Source organism: Heterobasidion irregulare (genome assembly GCF_000320585.1).
Source record: "Heterobasidion irregulare TC 32-1 unplaced genomic scaffold scaffold_05, whole genome shotgun sequence".
Taxonomy (NCBI): Eukaryota; Fungi; Basidiomycota; class Agaricomycetes; order Russulales; family Bondarzewiaceae; genus Heterobasidion; species Heterobasidion irregulare.
Window position 1 is genome coordinate 2,425,339 of NW_009258201.1, and position 24,244 is coordinate 2,449,582.

Here is a 24,244-nt window from a genome sequence, read left to right on the forward strand (position 1 = left end):
GTCTTGGTCAACAACCACAACTCCTATTCGGTAAGGAGCACGTAGTTTAATGTCATTGCAGACCGATTGACAGCATGGCGGTCAATCCACGACTCCTATATGGTAAGGAGCAAATAGTTTTCCGTCATTGCGGACGCATTGGTGTCCAGGGGATTGGACATCAATGACGACCCCTAAGTCCAGGGGCACTAGTTTAACGTCGTCGCGGACGCGCGGTACCTTGTCAAGATCGCCACGCACAATCCCTATACTTGAAGGGACGAGTAGTTTAGCGTTGTTTCGGACGCGTGGGGATAACCTTGATTTCCACCACGCACGATCCCTATGCTTAAAGGGACAAAATAGTTTATCGTCATTTCGGACTAGGAGACATCCCAATATTGAGACACATCCTAAGATCCCTAGAACGAAGGGACAGTAGTTTTACATCGTTTCGGATGCGCGTAGTTTACCGTCGTTGCGGACGTCGATGCCATTTTCATTGCAAAAATGGCCTCGAACAATCCCTATGTGGAAAGGGACAATAGTTTAGCGTCATCGCGGACGTTGTTTCGCCACAAATATTGTGGAAAAACAATGCTTAGTTTAACGTCATCCCGGACGCTTTGTAGTTTATCGTCGTTGCGGACGAGACCTAGTTTTACGTCGTTGCGGACGATTGGGTGGAATAGACTTCTCTGTATGAGTGGCCCACTCTTGTCGTTCTTCCACTACGTGGGCCAGACGAGAGTCGCATGACCTAGTCCCTTCCTACTAGATCTTTGACTCGAGGCACGTGTCCTAGTTGCCTCCTGACTAGGTCTTGGAGCGGAATTTCTTGTACTTCGACTCCAGGACTAGACTGAGCGCTCCATGAAGAGATGCTTTCTCTTTCATGTCCCCAGACCCCTCGCTTGGATTTGAACCAAGACGACCCGATATTCTTTTACCGAAAAGCAAGTGAATATCGGAAGCGCTTCAACCTCTTATAGGCAGGGTTCTGCGACGCGGATCCTCCCGAAAATCCGTGCTTCACCAGAATGCAACCACGCTCCTTGGGTCAATGGTAGTTTTACGTCATCTCGGACGTGGATAGTTTTTCGTCGTTTCGGACGAAGACTAGTTTAACGTCATTGCGGACCCTAGTAGTTTATAGTCATTGCGGACCAAGCCTTTGGTAGTTTTACATCGTTCCGGATGTTATTATATGGCCTCGCATCAATTAGGAAGACTTGTGAAGTAGAGGCGGCCCGCTCTCTACATCATCTCATGCGCCAGCTGTAGGATCCCCTAATGCGGAAACGATCCTGTAAAACGGGAGATCCAAAGTGGGACGTCCCAAAACACCAGTCAGACCTTGACTGTGAGGGTTCACTTAACGAGTTGTGCATCATAATTTCTTGACTCGGACTTGCAACCGGTTATGTATGGGCACTTCGCTGTATCAAGGCGAAGAGCCGGCTTGTCGACACCTACGAGTAGAGTATATGTCATGTAGAGGGTTCCCTAATGCGGAAAAAACCCTGTAAAATTGAGGATCCAAATGGGACGCTCGATGCATCTGTCAGATTAACTCCTTGACAGCGAGGATGTGAAAGGTTCCGCCGTAGGTCGTACGTGGAAATATGCCCACTGTTGTCCTTGATTCGTACCATCATTTGAACCTAGGACTAAATGGTCAGGTACTTCCCCTGCCTTCTTTTCTTTTCACAGTTTTAAGACATGCAGGTCCGATAGTTTAGCCGTCATTCCGGACGCGGAGTAGTTTAATGTCTCTTTCGGACGAGGTCGTACAGTTTAACGTCTTGAGGGACGATCCTAGTTTTACGTCGTTGCGGACGATCCTAGTTTTACGTCGTTGCGGACGATCGATAGTTTAAGGTCATTTTGGACCCCAGTAGGGGTAGGAGTTCCTCAACTTCCTTACCCCCTTTCTCGCTCCGCGACTGCCCTTCTTTAGTAGTCATAGGGTCCTTGGTACCCATCGCCTCCTTCATCAGGCCGATAATACGGATCGGCGTCGTCGTAATTTCCAGGGTCATCTAAAGCATCCCATGCATCGAGCTCGGATCGAGTCCAAGAGCGATTTCTTCTAGCCTCCAAATCAGCGCGGCGAGTTCTGCGGCTACTTCGGTTATTCTGTCCCTCGTCTGTACGAAATCGAGCACTAGGAGGAGGCGTTCCAGGCCGGTGTCGAACACTCCCGCCAGTAGTTGTTCCGCGGCGGAGGGTTGCCTGGGTTCCTCGACTTCTTCTTCCCTCGTTTCTTCGATAGACGGGCGGTTCCTCCTCGTCGGTACCCCCATGGGATAAGGGAAAATTTCGTACCCGGTGAGAGGGGGACGTCGTGGGATTGCTATGTGTTGGGCGATTTTCCCGTGGCCTCGGTGAAGGGTGTTCCACAACCGTGCGCAGAGCCCTTCTTGGATTTGGTACAGCCGTGGGATGTTCTCTGGGACGTGGTACATTCCAGACGACAACACGGAAAGGGTCGGTTCTACTTGGTTGGACAGCGCCCAGTTCTCCGGTGAAGAGGAGAGCTGGAAGGAGCTCTCTGTTGACATACTGGGAGAATTCGTCGGGATGGATGAGGAGAGCTCGTGGTCGTCCGTCGTTATGTTCATACCAAGAGGCGGTGTCAGGGTCTGTTTGGAGGGCGAGTCCTCTGATCTGGAGACTGGCACTAGCCAGTCGTCGAGGTATGTCGCTATGCTCATTCCCGGGTTGCCCTGCAGCGAAGTTAGCGAGTTGTTGTAGGGCCATGGCTGTGGCCATTTGTATTACCGCGGAGATAGTGCTTCGCTGGAGGAGCGCGTCCGCATGTCGTTCCAATTCTCCGGCGTGAGGATTTGTACCAAGGGTAGTTCTTCCCATGGAGCGGGGAATCTGTCCACCAGTTGGTACTGGCGGAGGTGTAGCTCCCTGTATAACTGGTATCGATTCAGTTTCTCCATGGCTTGGGAGTTGAGCTGCTGTTCTTGCTCGTAGTCCCGAGGGACCTGCAGTTCCAATGCTCGCCGCGATTGTAGCAGGAGGTGAAACTCCCACTGGTACTTCGTCAGCGCCCGGTAGGTTTCTGTCATCAGGGTTTTCATTCCATGATGCATCTCGTGGGGCCCCCTGGGATGACGGTCGGCAAGTTCTTTCTCTTTCTTTGAACTTGGCGTAGTCCTCGGCGTCGTCATCTGAGAAGTTATTGAGGTGTGGAGCGAGGGTGATGACGGCGGGTTCTGGATGGTGAGGGCTGGTTCCTCTATCAATTCGTCCAGCATTGCTTGGGTGAGGACTGGTTCCTCTATCCACTCGTCCGATGTCTGGATTGGACACCATAAGGACGACATCGGGGGAGGAGTTTCTGGATGGTAATGAAGCATCGTGGTCTTTGTGAAGGAGCATTTGAGTGAAGGAGAGGGAGCTTGAGAGAAAAGTGGGGGAAGATGTGGGAGGATGGTCTGTTTAGAGCTCTCTGGACGCTCTTTTATAGACTTTTCTTCCCGCTTTTCAGGGTGCTCCCGGACGAGGTTTATCGGGGTATTGGTCATGAAACTCCTTCATAGCTTCTTCCGCTGTCCCTTTTAGGAGAGTGTAGGGTTCCCAGGTGTTGTCTGCCTCGGGATATCCCATCCATTTGACCAAATATTTGGTTCCCCGTCCTTGTTTCTTTGAGTCCATGATCATTTCTACTTCGTAATGTTCTTCATCGTTTAATACCTCCGGCAATGGTCTGGCGAAGTTTTCTCCGTGTGCCTCGGTTTCCCTATACTTGGTTAGCGTTGCGGCGTGGAACACTGGGTGGATTCTCCATTGTTGGGGAATTTGAAGTTTGTATGCCAGGGTTCCTATTTTCGCCAAGATTTTAAAGGGGCCATACCTCCTAGGAGCGAGCTTGAACTTTGGATGGGTTGTCCGGATATGGGTTCCTTCTAACCATACTTGGTCTCCTTCTTTCCATTGAGGGAGTTTCCTGTGGAGATCCCGGTCCTTGGCGTAATTGCTGGCTATTTGTAGGCTGGCTGCGGCTTCTTCCTGGACTTCTGTGATCACCTTAATGCGTTCAGCTACCGCGGGTACCTTTGTCTCCAGCGCAGTGTCGGCTGAATAAGGGGGATTGAACCCGTATAGCACTTCGAAAGGAGATTTTCCGGTGGCTGAATGTTTCCGCGTGTTGTGCGAGAATTCGGCAAACGGCAAAAGGTCCACCCAGTTATCTTGGTGGTAATTGCAGAATGTTCTCAGGAACTGTTCAATCTCCTGGTTTACTCGTTCTGTTTCTCCGTCCGTCTGGGGATGATAAGCCGTGCTGAGAGCGGCGGTGATTCCTAGCCGTTTCCAGAGTTCTTGGGTGAACTTGGCCGCAAATTGAGGGCCGCGATCGGATACTATTTTGGTCGGCAACCCATGTCGACTGAAAACGTTGTTCTGGAAAAGCACGGTTGTTTCTTCTGCCGTGATCGTTTTCTTGCATGGGGTGATGACTATGCCTTTGGACAGACCTTGGTCCACTACCACGTTGATTGAGTCGAAACCCTTGCTTTCGGGTAGGTCCGTGACGAAATCTGTCGAGATGAAACACCAGGGGACGTTGGTGGTTTCCAAAGGGTGGATAGGAGGGTGCGTCTTGTGTGTCAGATTCTTGGTTGATTGGCATACCGCACATCCATCACGTATTCATGGATGAACTTTGTCATGTTTTGCCACCAATAGTGTCGTTGTACCATTTCCAACGTTTTTGTTCTCCCCGGGTGTCCTACCGCGGGTGCGTCGTGATGCGTTTTGACAATAAGTCTTCGTATGGCATCGTCTTTTGGGACACATATGTGGCCGTTTCGTCTGGTGATTCCGTCTTCGTGTGTCCAGTGTCCCAGTAATCCTCTCATTCCTTGTGGCCCTACTCGCAAAAGTTTGGCGAGGGCTACCCTTGTCAGGGCATCATGTTCCGATTTTGAGCGTCGGATGAGGGAGATGAGGTCCAAGGATGCAATTTCTGTGGACTTGATATGCCGTGTCGGGGACGGTTCTACCAGTGTTTCGTCGGATTTATTAAAAAGGTTGGCCAGGAGCAAAATTTGAGCTTTGTTGTCAGATTCCACCCCCTCACTTAGATCTGGACGCCTGGACAGAGCATCGGAATGATTTGTTGACCCCGCTTTATAGCTGAGCGTGAAGTCGAATCTGCTCAAATAAAGGCTCCAACGGGCATGTCGTCGTGAGAGATCTCGCACCGTTTGGAAATGTTCCAGGTTTTTGTGGTCCGTCCAGATCTCGAAAGGATGTCGTGCACCTTCGAGGTAGTGATTCCAGTGTTCCAACGCTTTTATGATGGCCAGGAGTTCGCGATCGTGGACGTCGTAGTTCTGTTCTGCTGGTGAAAATGACCCGGAAAGGAATGCAACTGGGTGCCAGTCGCCATCTTTTCCTTCTTGCAGGAGGGTGGCTCCGTAAGCGATTAGTGAGGCGTCCGTTACTAGTCGATATGGATGCATGGGGTCCGGGTAATTCAGAACGGGTTTGCTGATAAATGCCCTTTTTAATCGTTCGAAAGCTTCCTGGCACTTCGAAGTCCAGTTCCATTTTGCATCCTTTTTGGTGAGGTCGTGCAGAGGTCGTGCGATAAGGGAGAACTTATCGATGAAACACCTGTAGAAGTTTCCTAGACCTAAAAAGGAGCGAATGTCTCGGACGGTGCGTGGGACTGGCCAATCTTGTATAGCGTCCACCTTTGAGTCTTCTATTGCGACATGGTCTTTTGAAATTGTGTATCCCAGATATTGGAGTTTTTCTTTATAAAACTCGCACTTTTCTGGTTTCAGATAGAGGTCGTTGTCGCGCAAGATCTGGAAAACTTGGTTCAGGACCTGGATGTGTTCCGCCATGTTTTTGGAAAAGATGAGGATGTCGTCCATATATACGGTTATTTTCCGGGCCGTGATGAGCTCTCTGAAGATCATGTTCATCATGGCTTGGAAGGTGGCTGGTGAGTTGGTAAGGCCGAAGAACATCACCGTGGGTTCGTAAGAGCCCAGCGGAGTGATGAAAGCTGCCTTCCACTCGTCGCCCTTCTTGATTCGTATATTGTTGTATCCCCACCGTACATCCAATTTGCTGAAAATGGTGGCCCCTTTGATCACGTCCAATAGTTCTTGGATTAGTAGAAGGGGGCACACATTTGGGATGGTGTACGAGTTCAAATGGCGATAGTCCTGTACCGGGCGCAGTTTTCCATCTTTCTTTCCTATAAAGAAAAATGGGGCTGCCGTTTGTGAGGTGGATCGGCGGATGGTCCCCCGAGTGAGGTGTTCCTTGATGAATTTTCCTAATTCGTCGTGTTTCTCTGGGCTCAAGGCATAGATTTTTGGTACTTGAGGTTTGAAGGTCGGTTTCAGATCTATGGCGTGATCCCAATAAGTGTGCTCTGGGAGTCGCTGCGACTTTCGTTCGCTGAAAATATCCAAAAATTCGTGATGCGCCTTGGGGACTCTTTCCTTTAGATTGGTGACGACGATTTCGTCTTCCAAGTCCTGGTCGAAGCTGGCAAATCCTGATGGTTCGGGAGCCAGTTTCCGAATAACTGGTTCCTCTATGGCCTGTTTTCCTGAGTTTTCATGTGGGAGATCAGGTTCTCCCCCGTTTGGTGAAAGAGATGGTTTGGCTTGAGCCTTTCGTTTCTCTTCTGCGTATTTCCTTATGTCCTGTAGGAGCCATTTCCTTTTGAGGTATGCTCGTAGTTGGACACCAAACGTTCCGCTGTGATCGCGGAGTCCTACATCCTCCGACAATCTTCGGAGATGTTCTAGGCGCTGTTTTTCGCGCTCGTTAATGCGTGGTTTGTGCCGTGGCTCCACGTCTGATAACCGCCTATTGTTTTGCGGTTCTTCCCTTGCCCTAGTGAACCCATGTGGTTGCTGGCATTTCTGGGGGCACCGATCAAAGTGCACTTCACGTCGCCTCCACTCGATGGAGGGATCGTGGTATTTCAGCCAATCTGTTCCTAGGATAAGGTCGTCTTTCCCTAGATTGGAGATAAACATCTGGACGCGCTCAGTATGCGTTCGTCCCCTGATGTCCCGAATGGTGAGGTTCACATCCAAGGCTGATCGGATGAGACCTGCTTTATTAATGGTGTCATTGACGTTCCGGACGCGAATGGGGTTGTTGAGTGTGTAGGTGGGAAAGCGATGTCTCCTGACCCAAGTTTCATTTACTATAACCCCCTCGCATGCCGAGTCGATGGTTGCCTTTGCTCCAGCGTATTGACTCCTGTTTGATACTTTCACGTTCAGGCGTATGGGAGTGATGATACGGTCGTTCATTGCTCCGATACGAATACAAGTGCGGGCATCAAACTCGGGTCGTCCTTGACCTCTCTCCTTCACTGGTGAGGGAGAGGTCAGGAAAAACGCTCCGCGTGTCCCAAGATCACTTCTCTTGCTTCATCTTCCCCTAGTTCTCCGAGCACTGCTCCGATTCGAGCAGAATGACTGACGCTTCCGTCTCCCCGTCGTCCGTTAGGTAACATAGCGCGTTGCCCATGGTTCGTTTGGGGTCGTCCGGACGGGGCAGAGTAAGGACGTTCCATCGAAGGACCAGGTTGTGGTACCCGCTGGTCGTTGCGAGGAAACTCCTCTGTCTCCACTCCTCGATGTATTCCCGCTTGGTTTCCCATAGCGGGTGCGTCGTCTTCTCTTTCCAAATCAACCGCGCGGTTTCCTCTCCCTGTCGTACCCAGGCGTCTCTTCGAGTTTCCTCGAACTGGGCGAACGCCTCTACGTGGTGACCAACAATTAGCACTAGAGTGCCCTGGCTTTCCGCAGTTAGCACAGGAGGTGGTTCGCTTGCCGTCAAATTTCCTCTTTTGACTTTTGGCGTTACGCTTTCTGGTAGCGTCAATGTCCATGTCGACCACCTGGTTGTTCATTCTGCGAGGGGCAGTTGTGGAGTTATAACAGACGGTTGGTTGGGTATGAAAACGATTCAGATAATCGCTGCGAAAGGAGGTGGAGTTGGTGAGGATGGCCTTTTGAGCGGATCTGGCTCTGAGTCGTCCGTCTATTTCGCAGGCTGTGTTAATCCAGTCCTGAATGGTGTCCTTTGGTTGTACTTCTTTGTCATATATTTTGTCCATGACACGCGGGTCTAACCCGCGTTGGAAGTAAGGGACTTGCTCCTTGTCGGAGATGTCGGCATTGGCGGCAATGAGGATGAATTGGTTGGAATATTCATCAACCGTCATTCGTCCTTGGGAGAAGGCCATGAGTGCGCTTCGCGCTTTATTGGTCTTGCCTGTCTCCCTAAATTGGAGCTTGAACTTTGTTAAAAAGTCCCTCCAGGTTCCTAGATCAGTGGGAGGGTCCGCTCCTACTGATTTGAGGAGGAAGTTCTCGGCCCAAGCTCCTGCCGTGCCATATCTCATGCATGAGAGCACCAGGGATATCTTGTCTTGATTGGTCTTGTACCGATCGGATTCTGCTGCGAAAAGAAGGAGGCATTGGAGCATGAATTTCTGGGATTCAATGCGGTTGCCTGTGTAGTTGTCTGGGAGTTTGACTTTTCCTCTTCCGGGTTGTACTGTCGCGGAAGGGGGGTCTGTAGAAGTTGAAGCTTGTCCCGACATGTTGGCGAGCGGTTCGTTTCGGGTGTTGATCGGTGTTTGGTCTGGTGAGTCGGAGTCTGATTCTGAGGTTGTTTCCTCTTGCTCCGAGTCTTCGGGGATTACCGGCGCCGGTTCCCTGTATTGTGGGGCTAGTTCCCACTGAGCTTCTGTTTCGTTCCAAATATCCTCTTCTTCTGTTCCGTCTTCAAGGGTGAAGTAATAATGCCCGTTTTGGTATGAGCAGTTATCGTAATTTGGAGGGGCGTATCTGTTGTTGTCTTCGTAGACCCAGAAGTCCCCTTCGCGCCGGATAGGGCGATTGTTGTGACGGAGTTGGTTATTGATACGTCTAGTGCCGGGTGGATATTCCTGGCCTAGGTCTTGCTCCAGAGTGTGTGCAGTAACACTTTCTCGATGGGGGTCTATATCCCCACTGAGCAAGGTTATGAGAGAGAGTGTGGCAGCAAGCTAGTGCGAGCAAGGTAGGGGCAGAAGAGTCTATTCTAGTGTTACGACTGCTCGTCGGTAACCCCAAGAGTAGGAGGTTCTTCCCTAGGTCGCTTGTGGAGGATGTGTGGAACGGTGGTCTCGACTGTACGTGTAGCACAGGAGCCAAAGATGTATTGCGATATAGCAATGAAGGCTGTAGTAGGAAGACTACAGTGGATGAGGGTGTTGTGGTAGGAAGACCACAACGAACGAAGAGAATAGACTGAAGAACCTCAGCCTACTCTATGGGCCTTTTATACTACTTTAGGAAATAGGGCGTGAGAATACCGTATATGTATCCGTAGGTATTTCTCTAAGTCGTCTCTCTCAGTACGACTACTCTTGTGCCTCTCCGTTAGTCTCCTTCCGGCCAGGAACGACTAGGAGCTCAATGCCCGATGTGTGAGTAGTTTGTAAGGCGGCGTTCCATGCCCGCTACGCAATAGGCCCGTGATACTCGACCAACGATAAGGTGATCCGTTGGGAGTGGATGACCAAGGTTACTATCTGTACCTTGTTTGTACGCCTCTCCTAGTGAGGCCGCTTGATATTTGTGATGATCGTGTCGGAATAGACCGCCGTTAAGGCCCGACAGAACGTGATCATAACACTATATATGGTTACATCGAGGAGCCGCGGAGTACGAACAATGACTGCGGCTTACATACATCGATCGTTGATAGTACTTAGCATTTAGAAGCACGGACCATATGTCCGTCCCGCCCTAAATAGCCATGTACTATATATAGGAGAGCTGAGCTTCTTAGAAGCCTCAGCTCGTTCACTTTGTATACATCTTGATCTCAGCACTGCGCCCGGCGTCTGGCTACCTTCAGCTCACGCTTCGCGATCTCTGTCAGATCTAAAGAAACATACTCAGTCTGACAACGTACTGGATTCGTCTCATCGCTCTTATCATTCTCTACCGCCTGCAACCTATCAAGGACTCGCCGCATATCGAGTCATCCGTTGGGATCCCTCTGAAGTCATCTGTTGTATCGGAGAGGACTTGTTCGTACCAGACGAACACCGCCATGTGATCAATCAGCATCTCCTTCGACTCTTCGAGGAGAAGATCAATACAGACCAGCCTTTCTTGGAACAAGCCCAAAGACGAGCCGTCATCTTTATTCGTTGGGCCATCACAATCAGCTTTAGCCCAGGGAACCCCTCTTAGTGCATCACGTGCACGTGACTAAGCCTAACCGGCTTAATAGTGCTTTGGTAGGTTATTGCCTGTGGGCATGCTTCAGAGCCACAAGTGGGTCAGGTAAGATGTTGTGCAACATGAAGGGTATTGAGTGTTTGTGCATCATGCTCACATGTGTTGGGAAGCCCCTAGACTAGCTGAGTTAGCAGGTCCAGGATTTGATGAGCAGAATTGTGCACTGCCTATCTCGTGTTCTATATGCAGAAAAATTCCTTAATACAAGTTCTATGTTGAGAAGCTCATGGGCTCCTTTTTTGATGTGTGCTTCTCTTTCCTACCTTACTTTTACTCTATATTTGACTAGAGCTATGTGCACATAATTTTATATTCACTATCTGGTAATGGCTCTTATCTGAGAATTTTTCAGGCCACAAGCAGCTGTTCACAATCCAGATCCACCATGAAGTGCCCAGTGAGAATATAGCTAGCATGCACTGCCTAGGGGCTGAGACTTTATTTTCACACCTATTGTTCTGCAACAACAGACATAGGGCTTTATGTATTATTATGATAGCATATATGCCATAGAATTATAAAGAATTTCAAGGTATCTTGATCCTTAATCAACTGCTTAGTTAGAAGGAATCTGTTATGGCAATGTTAATCCTGCTAAGACTAGCCAGACTGACCAGATCTCGTTAGACTGGCCAAATCTCATCAGACTATCCAAATATATCATGAAATTAGAAACCAATCTAATGCTCACAATATGTTTCTCCCAATTAGGAAATTAGATACTTTTAGATGCTATTAACACTTTTAGATAATTTTAGACACTATTAGATATAATCCAGAGTTGATACAAGCTGGTGGTTTTCCAGATGTATGTAACTCACCTGATGATTATGCTTTGCCACTATCTTTGAGATTTGATTGATTGTGATTTCTATCTAAGTGAATGTCCTAGAAATAGTAGTAGAGGAATAGGTAGAGCCATGGTAGGATGAAGTACTACAAAGAGGTAAGCACACAATGTACTAGGAGCATTAGCCCTAGTAGGCCTGAGGGCATGATAGGGCTTTGCCAATCATTCGGACCTGTAGTGCCCAGTTAGGCAGGTATTGGCTCAGGAACCCAGTTGTTTTCTGGCATGACACTCTAGAAAATTGTGCAAGACCCTGTAATTGGATGGCAGTGAGACTTAATGCATTTAATACTAATAGCAGGGTCAAGATGGAGAGCTCTTACTTATTCAAAGGTGAAGAAGGTTCTTCTGACCATGCCAACACCTGCGGCTCCTAGTGGTCAGATTACAGAGCCTTAGAATGTACCTCATGTATCTCATATACTCATTCTTTGTTGTTTGCGAGAAGAAATCAGTGCCGTAGGGTAGTTTACACTGTCTCGAAATAGCCGTGACAAAACGTGACAAAACGTGACTACTCTTCCCGGTTTTAGCATGTTTCACAGGCAAAATCGGGAAAACATTAGCATTTTTATAATCTGTTTAGGGGTATTTTGACGGGGAAACCTTCACAGGAGCTTCGGGGAACCTGTTCATCTACGACAAGTAACTACCCTCCGAAATGTGCAATCCCTATGGAATATTCAATGACCCAAAGGAATCAACCCAGCTCAGCTTGGCAGAGGTTTGTCAGACCATTGGCGTGGGTGAGCTTAGTGCTCATTCAGAGACATCGTCGTAAACGGGTTTCGTCGCATATCGACTTGGGCTTGTACCCACTGACGCGAGTATTGCGTTCACAGAAGCTGGAGCTACTTTAAAGACCTCAACAACATCGGTTCGGGGATCATGAAAGAGTGCACACCTCAACTTGAATTCATTAGTAACTTCAAGCGCCATTGGAGCTCTTCTGAGCCTCGGTCCCTCGGCATACCTTTGGAGTGGAAAGTACGCCGCACCATGAATAGTTGGATCAGGCTTTTCAACATCTTTACTTAGCTCAAGAGACCGCCGAATCCGTGGCATATGCAAGAGTTGACGAGTTCATCCGCGTTGATGACTTTGATGCGTCCTATCGAGAATCTCCTCAAATATCTTATAGAAGACGAACTCATCCAACGTCACGACAACTTTGACTCATTTGCTCCCGATTTCCTGCTCCGTGCTCCGCGCACAGCCGTGTTGCGATCTGGATCCGACAACCCATTGTCTATCAACTCATACTATTCTCTACACTTCTTCCTCGAAACTGTTGCATATCCAGGCGATGAAGATACCGCCACATTTGTCGTCTCCAGCTTTTTTCTGTCGACACCAGGTTGTACGTTGATGCCGTGAGTGCTGTCATTTCATTGGTGCAACACCGTCTGACTGATCTTTTTCAGTAAGCTTGAGTCGGACTTTCCTCCCATACTTTCGGGAGCTAATGCGCGACCAGTCGAGGCTTTCGGACTTCTGATGGATCCTATGTTTCCGTTTTCCATCAACTCCAAAGCTGCCAGGGCAAGCATCATTCAGCCTGCGCTGCTCATCGGAATGAAAGGACCTTCTCAATGGCCCACACTTCCGTCTGTCATATCCCCTTCGACCCCACAAGTATCATTGGATCAAAAGTTACATGACTTGTCCCAGCTCATACAACCGAATCTGGTCGCACATCTGGTCAATTGGTACTTAAAGAATAAGGGGAAGCTGGGCTCTCCGCTACCTCCGTGGTTCATGCTATTCGGGATATTGTATGATGCCGACGGTCTTGTGATCGTCGCTCACATTCCATATGTCAACACATCTTCATCATCTACGTCATCCACGCAGTCGCTTGCCTACCTCTCCTGTGTGGTCGATTATATACCAATGGTCGGTCTGGCACGGCGTACGCCCCTGTCAGTACAACAATCTCCGGTCCTGAACAACGTCAGAGCTGCATTGGCTCTGTCGACGCTCCAGAGGCACGCATACAACATGACGACACAATGGGAAGGGGTTGCGTGGCCTGTCTCAGTTGTGACATCGGCTGGTATATCAAACTTACATCTCAGAGAGTTATTTCCGGACGGGGCCTCAGGCTCTGATGGAGCTGACCACGATAGAACGGGATCCAGCACTGATGAAGGCACTGATGAAGAGGACGAAGAAGAAGAAGAAGGGCTCGATATGGGTGCCGGGGTCGTAGATGGAGATGGAGATGGAGATGGAATCGAAGTCGAAGTCGAGGTCGAGGTCGAAAATTCAATCGAAGAGAGCGAGATGATCAGTGAAGACAGCGACGATGATGAAGAGCGTTTCAAGAATTGTGAAACAGACCCAGCAGAGACGGAAATAGAAGAAGACATCGACGCTAAGACCGAAGGCGTCCCTGAAATTACTCACAACAAAATCATTACCGGGCTATACAACGAGACGGGCAGCGTTAACAGTGACCTTGATATGGGGATAGATGGAGAGGACGCCGATGGTGAACGAATTCAAAGACGGGGGTTCTCTCGCCACCAGAAGCATCAGTTGTGGCGAGATGACGAAGAGACGCGACGGGAGATACGAACTGACATTTCGGCACGGTTCAATCAGGTGTGTCGATCCGACAATTTTGATTTTGATGGCAAGGCACTGAACTGGCACTGATTGCCCGCGTAGACTTCGTCGCCGATATAAGTGTAAGCATTCATTTCCTTTTGAATAACTTACAAAGTCTAGTGTCGCGATGAACTGTGTATTGATTCCGTCATGTGCGGATAACTTATTCGTCACGCGAAGGAAGACCTATTCCTTGACGGGACCAGGAAAAATGCTATCGTAAATGCGCAAATGGATCGGGCAAAAGAGTGATGGGGTGGTTTTGCCTATGGTCAATGTGGCCTCAGGTGCCGCCCGCCACGATCAAACATCAGCAAACTGGGAAGCGTCTGTACAGAGCTGGACAGACGCTCCAGAGCCCCCAGATGCCCTTAGCGAGTCCCCGATCAGACAGACACCATGACTTCAGCCTATTCAACGCTCCCTCCTCCAGTCCTAGAATTGTTTCCCTCTCCATTCTCCTTTTTTCTCCCTTCCGAGGGTGCCCTTCATGAACATAGAACCCGACGAGCCCACATTTCAGCAGGCACAAATCGCGGCGAGCATTTTGACGCGCAAGTCATCTCAAGGCGAAGAGGAGACTGAGGCTGTTTACGCACAGCCCTCTTTCTCCCCGCCCCCGCGCTCACGGTTGCCTCCTCCCGCGATGGAGATGCCCCTTGCTCTTTTTCGGTCCTGCTTCATCGCTTCATGATGCCTCTACGATGGTTAGGGTTATCATTTTCAGAACAAAGAGTAACTGGACATCCTGAACTGCACCGTATGCCTTAACGTCGAATCCCAATCGACACCCGCCTCCTCGAGTCCTGCCTATCCTCTCTAAACAGCCCCAAACCAGTCGCAGTAGCGCGAGCAGCCTGCGGTACACCAGACACCCCCGTGCTCAACACACCGCGGTCTTGACCGCCTGCCCAGTCCGCGCCGATACTCGCAACATCGCCCGCGTGCAATCTATACCGTCGCGGCATGATCCCCTTCCCAAACCGCGCCGTCACATGGTTCGCACAAAGCAGCGCGACGACGATGTTCGCGATGTGCAGCGGGACTAGCGAGAACGCTGCACCGTATATCGTCGGCAGCACTGTGCGCTCGAAGTCGAGCAGCAGATCGCGGCAGCCGGGGAGCGGTGAGCGCGGATAGCATGTGCCCGACGGCGCGGCTCCGTGCAGGGGATTTGGCCATCCGCAGCAGTGAAGGGCGCTCTGCACGACAAGCCGCACGCCAGGTGTGTACCAGTCGCTCCAGGCCTCGCTGAGTTTGCGGTCGAGAGCAAAGTGCGCCTTCTTGTAGGTGACGTAGCCGATGGAGGCGAGAGAGAAGAAAGTAGGGAAGAGAAGGAGGGCGTAGACTGCAAGGATGGGCCGCGAGTTCAAAAGTGTTCCGGTGATGCCGATTACAGAAGATAGGAGGAGGAGAGATGAAGTCAGAGTCAGGAGAATGAGTGCTGGAGAGTCCGTGGCGAGGAGCATGGGGGCAACAGGATAGGCTGTCACGAAGCTTGGTGTTAGTGGTATGTGTCTGTAAGGAGGCATACAACCAGAGGCTTACCCGCGAACCATGTCAATAGGGAGCACAGGATCCCTCCAAGTCCACAAACAAATACAGACGTGACGCTAACGAGCAGACACCATTTGTGCAGTGTCCATCGGCCTCTCCAGTCTACACCCAACCCCTTCCCTTCCATGAGCGCGGCCTTCATCTCGCTCTCGCTCCAGCCGCCATATCTCGCCGTACCCACGAACAAACTAGGATTAGAACGAAGAGATGGAGGTGGTTGCCTAAGCGATCTAGGCCTCGGCCATTTCTGAGTAAATTTATCTACAGCGGCGATAGATGACTGGATAGACGTCTTTGATGAAGAGCTACCGCCCCACACGGAACTGGGCCTTGACGAGCCTGACGAGCTAGCTATAGTGGGGCTAGTTGCAGCGGAGGACATCGCGCTACTTCCTTTGCTCAAAGTCAAAAGTCCAGTTTGGATGCGCGTAAGTATATCGGGATGATTGCCTGAAGAAACCAGAGTTGAAGCTTGAGAGACACTAGTCGATCCAGAGGAGGTCGACCCAGTGGATGAGCTGGCCCTAGTTGGAGCTTCCGGTCGGGGTGTCAGCTGAACAGGACTGAAGTGCCCGTCGTCTAAAGACAAAGTCCCATCATACGAAGGTGAATACAAGTGCTCTTCACAATCCAGTAGGGCTGACGACAGCGTGCGCTTATACAGGCTGGCAGACATGCCTGGGGTGGTGATCGTGAAGGGTAAGCCCCGAGAAGACGAGGAGTATGGTCTGACAAGCTGTACTGTGGTATTGAGGGCCCCATCCAGAGGAATATTTTCTGACAGAGCATCATGGCCAAGCGAATGATCGCTGTCATCCAGAGGACCAGCCAGAGAGGTACCAGATTGGCCGTGATGCATCCAGGCAGTGCAAGATGGAAAAGAAAAATAGCAGTCGTTTCCGTCTTAGCTGTTGATGGACGTGAGGCGCGACATACCGACGCTCTCGGTCCTTCTCGTCTGTTGTGGTTCGGGCTGGGATTCCAAATAAGCCGAGTCACGCGAGATGCCGAACAATGCCGCACCATGATTGCCGCCTGCAATGACCTCGGCGTCGGGCGAGTCTCATGACTCTCGAGAGCTCTCGAGTGCGTAGGCTAAGTTTGGTGCATCTGGTGTATTTCCCGCACCCAGCCACACCCACGCCAATCAGATAGCCTTTGTGTTCTCCCTAGCAACGAGCTTTTATGCACTAATTGCTTTTCAGGACAACTTCTGCCTAAAGTCTGCATAGTAGACCACTATGCTATGTTGCATGCTATTTCGTCCACTCGCATCACCTAACCAATCAAATTCACTTGCTAGCAGATAATCGTCGCTTCGACTTCTACCGACCCGTATGGGACCAAATCAGTGATTTCCCATAGCGCTACGACACCTGACAATCGCTCGATTTCGTTAGTCAGGAGGCTGGAAACTTGACCCACACTCAACCCACGCAGCAGGCACAGCCTCTCTGTATAAAACCGCCCACCGAAATGGTCTTCGGCAGTCTTCTCAGCATCAATGGCACAACAGGACTCGGTACCCTTTGTTCACCTCTTCATCGACGGCAAGAAGCGACCCTCGAGCACGGGGGCCACCTTCGCCGTGCATAATCCATACCACAAGACACAAGTCGCTACATCTGCCTCCGCCTCTGCAGATGACTGTCGCGCCGCTATCGAATCCGCGCATCGCGCGTTCCCTGCATGGGAGGCAGCTCCCCTTGCTGTTCGGCGCGACATCTTCCTGCGCGCTGCGGTCATTATGGAGAGCGAGGAATGGCAACGCAAGGCCATAGAGGCCTTGCGAGACGAGACCGCATCTACGGACGCCTGGGCGAAGTTTAATTCGATCCGGGCAGACGCCGCGCTGCGGAACGTGGCAGCAATGGTGAACGAGCTCAAAGGTGAGACGTTCCCCAGCGTGTGGGGTGGCGGTCAGGCATTCGTGCAGCGGCGGGCTCAAGGAGTCGTGTAAGCATCGGATGTCTCAATAAGCAGTTTACGCGGACCATTGATTATCCCGATAGGTATTCCGTCGTACCTTGGAACGGTCCGATCCCTCTAACCATTCGAGGCGCTGCGATCCCCATGATCTGCGGTAACACGGTAGTCCTGCGTCCATCTGAGTACAGCCCTCGCACGCAAGCCTTGGTCGTTGACGCATTTCACGAGGTATGTCAGAGCCTTCACAAACGCAGCTTCTGCATTCTCACGCCCACCCAGGCCGGTCTTCCACCAGGCGTGCTCAACTACATCCCGATCTCACGCGAAGACTCTATTGTTCTCACTCCGGAGATCATAGCACACCCTTTTGTGCGGAAGATCACAGTAAGCCCCACTTCTCCGTGTCATGCGGAGGAAGCTGCAATGAAAGTATAGTTCACTGGCAGCGATCGTGTCGGGAAGATCATCGCCGCAGAAGCCGCACGCCACCTCAAGCCATGTGTGCTCGAATTAGGCGGAAAGGCACCCGCGATTGTAGGTTGTTCTCTCTTCACTTGACGTCTCCTCATTTCCTTAAATTTTGAATTAGGTTCTCGCAGACGCTGATATCGACGCTGCAGCACGCGGAATTGTCTACGGAGGGCTGTTTAACTCTGGTCAAATATGCATGTCCACGGAGCGCGTTATCATCCAGCGACCAGCCGATGCACCGCTCATCGAAGCTCTCAAGAAGAACATCGCGTCTCTCAATGTCGGTGCACCCGAAAGCGCGCGCCTCTCCGCTCTTTTCAACGAGGGGAGCGCCGAAGGAGTGGTTGGACTGCTCGAGGATGCGAAGGCTGCAGGCGCAGAGCTGGTGTTAGGGGATGCGACGCGAGAGGGGACCATCGTGAAGCCGCACCTAGTACTCGGGGTCTGCCCGGGGATGCGGCTCTGGGAGAGGGAGAGCTTTGGACCGAGTCAGTCTTTCATTTCATCACTACTCGGGCAGGCAATCTGATCTACGTCTGGTCTGTGATGTAGTTCTGTCGATCACAGTTGTCGATACTATCGATGAGGCGGTCGAGTTGGCGAATTCGTCAGAGTATACGTTAGCAGCGTCCCTGTGGACCAACGATGTCTATAACGCCATGGACGTTGCCATGCGAGTGCGGTCTGGTGAGTCCTCTTTTTCTCACTTCTCGAGAGCAATATGACCATATGGCTGACGATGTTGCACAGGCGCGACGAACATTAATGGGCCCACTATAAACACTGAGTCAGGGCTTGGAAATGCAGGCATCGGGTACGTCACGTCTAGCTCCGACTTTGTAATTTATATTGATTCCCGATGCTTGACTTCTAGTGGTGCGAGTGGCTACGGCCGGTTCGACGTCGAGAACTTTACCGACAAGCGCCTTGTGGTTATCCATCCTCGGAACAGGACGTATCCAATGCTCGATACATGACTGTTTAGAAGGAGATATCGGTAGGGATCCTGAACATATGATTTATACCTATATTTCCATAGATGTAAGAATAATCGGTGTGGATCGGTAAGGGGAGTTATGTACGTCAGCGAAAGAATTCGGAGGATATCCTGTAAATTACTGTACTTTACTGCTTTGCACTTACCTAGGCTCCACATTTCAACGTTATCATAGACAATAGTTCCCAGTTCATTGTACTCGTACAGGAGAGAGAGGGAGAGAACTGCTCAAGACGGAAGCAGTTTTTGAGCAGGTCAAGACCCCTGACACCGTGCAGGTGGTGGCGCCCACACGGTCTCGTTCCGGCCCCACCTCTGCCCGCTTCTCTTCGTCCTCATCGTTGCCAACAACCTCGAGCGCCGCTATACATCTCCTCGGCGAGCTCAGCATTACATCCTGACCGTTCAGGATACGCTGGGGTGATTTAGCCATCGTCTGCGGTCTTCCTAACACTTCCGCTCCTTCCTTTCCCACCTTGTAATTCACATATCTTTCGACCGACGCCATGGAATACGATCGCAAGTCTGCAGTATCCTCTTTCTACGGTGGACGCCCTTCTGGTGACGCTCTGAACCGCGACTACTCATCTCCACCACCGACTGCTCCACCTGATGGGCGAGCACGGAGAGACTCTGCCTCGTCATTCTTTAACCCAAATGCCGGCAATACATCGCGGCCAAGCGCTGATGTACTACGGGGGCAGTCTGCGGGATACAATCGCCAATCGTTCTTCGATGCTGGGAGGCAGGAGCCGATCAAGGGCGGTTATAACGATGAGGAGGCACATGGGAATGACGCTGGATGGGACGTCTTTGCAGATTTTAACAACACGGGTCCAAGGTACAGCACTGCGTTTGGGCTAGGTCAGAGCGAGGCCAGGTGCGTTGTATCTTCTCTATATCACAACCCAATGTTTCGGTGGTCATGCTGCCTCCCGATCGCTGTCATACCATCTACCTACCTGATTCTTGACATGCCAGCTACCACCAACTCCCTCCACATGGCACTCCAAGCAAACTCGATGACGACCTGAGCACGGTCGGCCCAGTCGAAATGGTTACCGTCCCCGCACTTGGCCCAGAATGGAAAGCCTCGGAGCTGCGGGACATGACCAAGGCGGGCAAGAGCGAGAAAAAGGCGGAGAGGCGCTCACGGCAGTGGAAGGAGTTCAATCGAGGCCAGCGCGGGCTACTTGGACGCAAGTGGCTGACGCGAAGGGTGTGCGTCTTCATCGGCTTCGGCCTCATAGTCGCGTGCGTGTCCATTTCCCGCTTTGCGTCCCCGTGCAGCGCGTTCTGACAGGAGTGTTTTGTCCGCAGAATTGGCATTGTGCTCGCGTTCACGATCCCGCGCGTTCCCGGATTTGAGCTCAACGGGAGGACGCCGTTGCAGAGCGCCTCAGGAGATTTCAATTCGTCTATACCGATCCAGTTCTCCCGAATCCCGACCAACTTCTCCTTCCCGGCCGTCGCGGACCTCCAGATCGACACCGGGTCGAACTTCCTCCCACTCACGTTTAACAGTCTTCACGCTACAGTGTTCGACCTCGACTCCCTCCGGGAGGTCGGGCACGGAGAGATGGGCAAGACGACACTGCCTGCGAAGACGTTCTCCAATATCCAGATGCCCTTGAACTTCACATACACTACGGTGAATACTACCGATACAACTTGTCAGTTCTTGTTCGCTTCACCCTCATTGTATGCGCTGAGTCGTGTGGACAGGGACAAATTGGTACGACGCTTGTAGGAACAAGGCACTGATCAACGGGGACCGGCCGGGTAAGGCCTTTCTATCGAGCTTCTTCCAGGATCAATTCTCACGCAGGCTGTTCTCCAGGTCTGAGGTTCACGCTCAACATTGCTTTCAAGATCGCCGGTCTTCCTAGCCAGCACCAGACGTCGACGTCGGTCACCAACGCGCCTTGTCCCATCGAGCTTTCAGCGAATGCCCCTTGAATGGTTAGAGTCCTATCGAGAACTCCACTTGTGCAGAGGATTCGACGTGCGCGGCGGACTATCCCGGTTGGGTGTCTCTTCTTATATGACCATCTTATATTTTTCATGAGTTTCGTGGATTCGCTTTCTCTTTCTTTCATTTTTTTTTCTCTGTTGACACGCTGTCTCATGGACATTTGGACTTGTTGAGCACGTAGCGGTCGACCGACGACCGAACTCTACTAGAGCGATTTATTGCGTGCTTATATGCGGCTTCGTTGTCTCATTTTTTCTCACTGTTGCGCTCAGGAGCGAATATGAATGCATCGCCGTCGACAAATCTCTGCACTACACTGCTCTTGTATAGTCTTGTGGGAGTCACCACCGCACGACACCTGCCATCTAACGAATGAACGTTTTTTTTTTCTTGACGCGTACTACTCACCGTTTATTCATTGACTTCTTGTTTTGAGGATGTCGATGACCGCGTGTGTGAGTCAGACGAGGACGAGACCCGATTCTGGGTCTAGTTTCCGCAGCTGCCTTTCCGCGGAGTTGGCATGCTGGATCTTGCTCCAGGTCCGTGGGCATGGAGTCGTCCCACGCGGGAGCAAGGCGAAATGAGAACGATGGCTAGCAGGTACGACATCAACTTCTACAGACATCTCTGAGGCTTTCTTTCCTCTGACTTGGGCGATTTTTGTTGAGCTAGAGTGAATGTGCAGGGAGGGCTTAATGACACCACTTGATGGGGTTTAAGTCAATGTCCCAGACCCTCGCCAAAGAGGCGTATTGTTGATCGCTAATTCGATCTGGATTGTAGCAGCCCGCGTTTCAGCAGTTCTGGATATTTGGCTGCAATCCTTTTCAATCTCGGAGGAATTGAGAGTAGGTAAGAGGTCTCGAACGAGGCACAGAAGGGGCTGTGAATTGGGCGTTGCAATAGATGGAAACGTGAACACATACCTGACATCTTTCATCTATTTTTTTTTTCAAGATCGCTCGTGAGTCGTTGTACTCACAGTCAATCTATTTCAGGCTATCTTCTCCCACTCGGGAGTCGAATTGGCATCATTGCCAGTGGCCATCTGACGATTTTGTATGTAGGCATTGTAGGCATGTTGCTGGGAGTTTTGCAATCCGGGCCGGCTCAATGCGTTTGGACCCCTGACCGGGTTGGCATGACCTCTGGATGGCTTCGGGCGGCCTATTCTACTCCTATTCTGTATCCAAGTAAAACCTCCTCGACAAATTCAATTTCCAAACTTCAGCATCTCAGTGTCAACCTGTTACATTGGTGATCTGTAGTATTTCCGACGGCCCTTCGTCGGGTGAGTTGTTCCCGTGTTCCATAGCCTGAAGTTGCTTGATTGGATAACTTACCACTCAGCTCCGGACGCGGCTCATGGTCCCAATTATGTGAAAGGCAGTGGTAACGGCCCGCCTACGTGTTTTGATTGTCGGTCCACCGAAGTGGTAGCGTTTGATAAATAGCGCGGACGTACATGCAGTTATCCGCCCCCACCCGTACCTGGTCCTTTACCATGCGTCTACTCTTACCAATCCTTGTGCTCCTTCCCCTCGGAGCACTTTCTTTGTCTCCTCCTTCCTCTCGCACAGCACCGCCGTCAGGCGCAAAGATTGTTCGCGTTGGTACCACGACCTCTGGAGAGTTTGCCACACTCGGCGCGGCTGTCGCCGCGCTTCCCTCGGACTCATCATCACAGACTATTTTCATATACCCTGGGACATACAACGAACAAGTATTGATTCAACGTTCAGGACCTGTCACGGTATGTCTGATGCATATCAATGAACTTCTCACTTATCATGGATCCATCGTCATAGCTATTAGGCTACACATCCAATCCAGGCAGCTACGCCGCCAACCAAGTCAACCTCGTCGCATCGAATGCTGCCTCATCCGGGCTTTCGGACGACGAGACAGGCACGCTTCGAATACACTCCAACAACGTCGCCATATACAACATCAACATTAAAAACAGCTTTGGAGTAGGCTCCCAGGCCATCGCATTGAGCAACTACGGGGACAAGGTTGGATGCTATTCGTGCGGGCTGTATGGATATCAGGACACGCTGCTCGCGGAGCAGGACACCCAGGTGTATCTACAAAGCTATATTGAGGGCGCGACCGATTTCATCTTTGGACAAACCGGTGCGTACTGTATCAGACAGCTCATGCTTTTTGCTGGATTCCGTAAATCTCCAAAGCGCAAGCCTACTTCGAGGGCAATACGATTTCCATGAAAGCCAACGGCTATGTCACGGCATCGGGCAGGGATTCTAACAACTCGGCAATTTGTGCGTACACTCGCTGTGCGACGCCATCTGCATGTCTTATTTAAGGTTGTTTCTAGACGTCTTCAACCGAAATACCATTCAACTCGCGCCAAACCCAGGATCAACGAGCGCCTTGTATCTAGGTCGTCCATGGAGAGGTTTGTCTCACGATACCTCTGTTGCGATCTTTGACGCAGAACCTTTCGCGTACTATCAGACTATGCCCGCGTTGTATTTTTGAACACATATGTCACGGCTCCTTTGAACAAGGCTCTTTGGTCTGTTTGGAGTAGCACGGCAGCTCAGACGGACCATGTTTTCTTTGCGGATTACAACACGACCGGACCCGGCATCCCGACCATTTCTCGAGCCTCTTTTGCGACCAAACTGTCAGCGAGCCAGGCTGCTTCATACACCCTGGCCAGCACAATCGGGACAACCTCTTGGGTTGATAAAAGCTACTTGTTTTAATGCCCTCGCTTCTATTGTGGTATACGTGGTACGTCTTCTACTGCCTGTTTTCTCGGCTGGGGACGCAGATACTCATATGGTGCAGCCACTGCTATGCAGCCGAAAACAGGAATGCATTGGAGCACTGTTATATGTATTGTGTCAACGAGTCTAAATGTCCTTGTCAAATGAAGCAATATGGATGTTATTGAGCAACACCAAGTTTGAAACGAAAAGGAAAAGTATATCAGTTATACAGGGGATTGGGGTATTCTAATCATATATGAGAGGTTCTGCTCGTCAAGTGTGATAGTTGTAAGGCCGAGCCATATCCAGAGGCAGACGGGACGTCGACGTACAATGAATGAAAGGTTATATGGGATATTCCCGCGTTTGTCGCTCAAACTTGTGATGTATGCCTTATCAGAGCGCGACATGAAGACGTTGGAGACCTTCAATGACTTCAAGAATCAGTCTCCGGCGAAGATCTGACAGAATCCGTGACCTTGCTCAGCAAGGTATACGCTCTTATACGTCGATTTAATCTGATCTTACTCACCGTGCCGGAACTTCTTCAAGCCCTTCTTCCATTCTAGGATCATTGAGGGCGTGTCCTTCATTTCCGACGCGACATGCGTCACAATACAGAAGACACTGAATAAAACAACTGCATACGCAAGCGATGATGGTGTTTGGTAGAACCAGTGAGGAAGAGTGAGCAACGTACTGATGGCAATAGCGCCATTGCGCCAGGTTGTGTATGCCGATTGTTCAAACGCTATGTTCGAGGTCTCTGGGGCAGGAGAGGTCACCGCCTCGCTCACAACGGCAGTCAAAGTAGAAGGAGGCATTTGT

The 24,244-nt window shown here is 50.8% G+C and overlaps 11 protein-coding genes across 11 annotated transcripts; 6 read left to right on the forward strand and 5 right to left on the reverse strand.

The window, feature by feature from the left end:
* Window positions 1-1,935: 1,935 nt before the first annotated feature.
* On the reverse strand, window positions 1,936-3,375 carry HETIRDRAFT_318854 (uncharacterized protein; the record flags this gene model as incomplete). The annotated part of the gene is made up of 1 exon (XM_009548431.1): window positions 1,936-3,375. One exon carries the CDS (start codon window positions 3,373-3,375, stop codon window positions 1,936-1,938), a length of 1,440 nt encoding a protein of 479 aa, XP_009546726.1.
* Window positions 3,376-5,741: 2,366 nt separating this feature from the next.
* HETIRDRAFT_317812 (uncharacterized protein) lies at window positions 5,742-5,957 on the forward strand (the record flags this gene model as incomplete). The annotated part of the gene is made up of 1 exon (XM_009548432.1): window positions 5,742-5,957. A coding segment is annotated over one exon (216 nt), but the record flags the coding sequence as incomplete, so codon positions are not given.
* A 954-nt stretch (window positions 5,958-6,911) lies between these two features.
* HETIRDRAFT_46012 (uncharacterized protein) lies at window positions 6,912-7,289 on the reverse strand (the record flags this gene model as incomplete). Its single annotated transcript, XM_009547521.1, has 1 exon — window positions 6,912-7,289. A coding segment is annotated over one exon (378 nt), but the record flags the coding sequence as incomplete, so codon positions are not given.
* A 77-nt stretch (window positions 7,290-7,366) lies between these two features.
* On the reverse strand, window positions 7,367-8,590 carry HETIRDRAFT_318245 (uncharacterized protein; the record flags this gene model as incomplete). Its single annotated transcript, XM_009548433.1, has 1 exon — window positions 7,367-8,590. The coding sequence occupies one exon, from the start codon at window positions 8,588-8,590 to the stop codon at window positions 7,367-7,369; it is 1,224 nt and encodes a 407-aa protein (XP_009546728.1).
* A 3,204-nt stretch (window positions 8,591-11,794) lies between these two features.
* HETIRDRAFT_115597 (uncharacterized protein) lies at window positions 11,795-13,794 on the forward strand (the record flags this gene model as incomplete). The annotated part of the gene is made up of 4 exons (XM_009548434.1): window positions 11,795-11,879; window positions 11,996-12,120; window positions 12,172-12,506; window positions 12,558-13,794. The coding sequence occupies 4 exons, from the start codon at window positions 11,795-11,797 to the stop codon at window positions 13,792-13,794; spliced, it is 1,782 nt and encodes a 593-aa protein (XP_009546729.1).
* An 860-nt stretch (window positions 13,795-14,654) lies between these two features.
* Window positions 14,655-15,394, reverse strand: HETIRDRAFT_24461 (uncharacterized protein; the record flags this gene model as incomplete). The annotated part of the gene is made up of 2 exons (XM_009547473.1): window positions 14,655-15,232; window positions 15,295-15,394. Coding segments are annotated over 2 exons (678 nt in total), but the record flags the coding sequence as incomplete, so codon positions are not given.
* A 1,413-nt stretch (window positions 15,395-16,807) lies between these two features.
* On the forward strand, window positions 16,808-18,892 carry HETIRDRAFT_475643 (uncharacterized protein; the record flags this gene model as incomplete). The annotated part of the gene is made up of 8 exons (XM_009548435.1): window positions 16,808-17,259; window positions 17,316-17,460; window positions 17,512-17,616; window positions 17,668-17,766; window positions 17,822-18,191; window positions 18,256-18,390; window positions 18,454-18,517; window positions 18,578-18,892. 8 exons carry the CDS (start codon window positions 16,808-16,810, stop codon window positions 18,678-18,680), a joined length of 1,473 nt encoding a protein of 490 aa, XP_009546730.1. The 3' UTR covers window positions 18,681-18,892.
* A 147-nt stretch (window positions 18,893-19,039) lies between these two features.
* On the forward strand, window positions 19,040-20,988 carry HETIRDRAFT_61294 (uncharacterized protein). Its single transcript, XM_009547574.1, has 5 exons — window positions 19,040-19,580; window positions 19,682-19,954; window positions 20,021-20,373; window positions 20,426-20,482; window positions 20,541-20,988. The coding sequence occupies exons 1-5, from the start codon at window positions 19,207-19,209 to the stop codon at window positions 20,657-20,659; spliced, it is 1,176 nt and encodes a 391-aa protein (XP_009545869.1). The 5' UTR covers window positions 19,040-19,206; the 3' UTR covers window positions 20,660-20,988.
* HETIRDRAFT_318944 (uncharacterized protein) lies at window positions 20,660-20,848 on the forward strand (the record flags this gene model as incomplete). Its single annotated transcript, XM_009548436.1, has 1 exon — window positions 20,660-20,848. The coding sequence occupies one exon, from the start codon at window positions 20,660-20,662 to the stop codon at window positions 20,846-20,848; it is 189 nt and encodes a 62-aa protein (XP_009546731.1).
* A 1,194-nt stretch (window positions 20,989-22,182) lies between the features above and the next one.
* HETIRDRAFT_45732 (carbohydrate esterase family 8 protein) lies at window positions 22,183-23,410 on the forward strand (the record flags this gene model as incomplete). The annotated part of the gene is made up of 5 exons (XM_009547514.1): window positions 22,183-22,431; window positions 22,487-22,814; window positions 22,871-22,975; window positions 23,017-23,097; window positions 23,157-23,410. 5 exons carry the CDS (start codon window positions 22,183-22,185, stop codon window positions 23,408-23,410), a joined length of 1,017 nt encoding a protein of 338 aa, XP_009545809.1.
* A 402-nt stretch (window positions 23,411-23,812) lies between these two features.
* HETIRDRAFT_101333 (uncharacterized protein) lies at window positions 23,813-24,240 on the reverse strand (the record flags this gene model as incomplete). The annotated part of the gene is made up of 3 exons (XM_009548437.1): window positions 23,813-23,877; window positions 23,949-24,056; window positions 24,117-24,240. 3 exons carry the CDS (start codon window positions 24,238-24,240, stop codon window positions 23,813-23,815), a joined length of 297 nt encoding a protein of 98 aa, XP_009546732.1.
* Between the last annotated feature and the right edge of the window lie 4 nt (window positions 24,241-24,244).

Excerpts from the sequence above, each read along its gene's own strand:
- HETIRDRAFT_61294 (XM_009547574.1), top strand. The coding sequence starts at position 19,207 with ATGGAATACGATCGCAAGTCTGCAGTATCCTCTTTCTACGGTGGACGC. Across the intron at positions 19,581-19,681 it reads CTAGGTCAGAGCGAGGCCAG|CTACCACCAACTCCCTCCAC; the intron begins GTGCGTTGTATC and ends TTGACATGCCAG. Across the intron at positions 19,955-20,020 it reads GGCTTCGGCCTCATAGTCGC|AATTGGCATTGTGCTCGCGT; the intron begins GTGCGTGTCCAT and ends TTTTGTCCGCAG.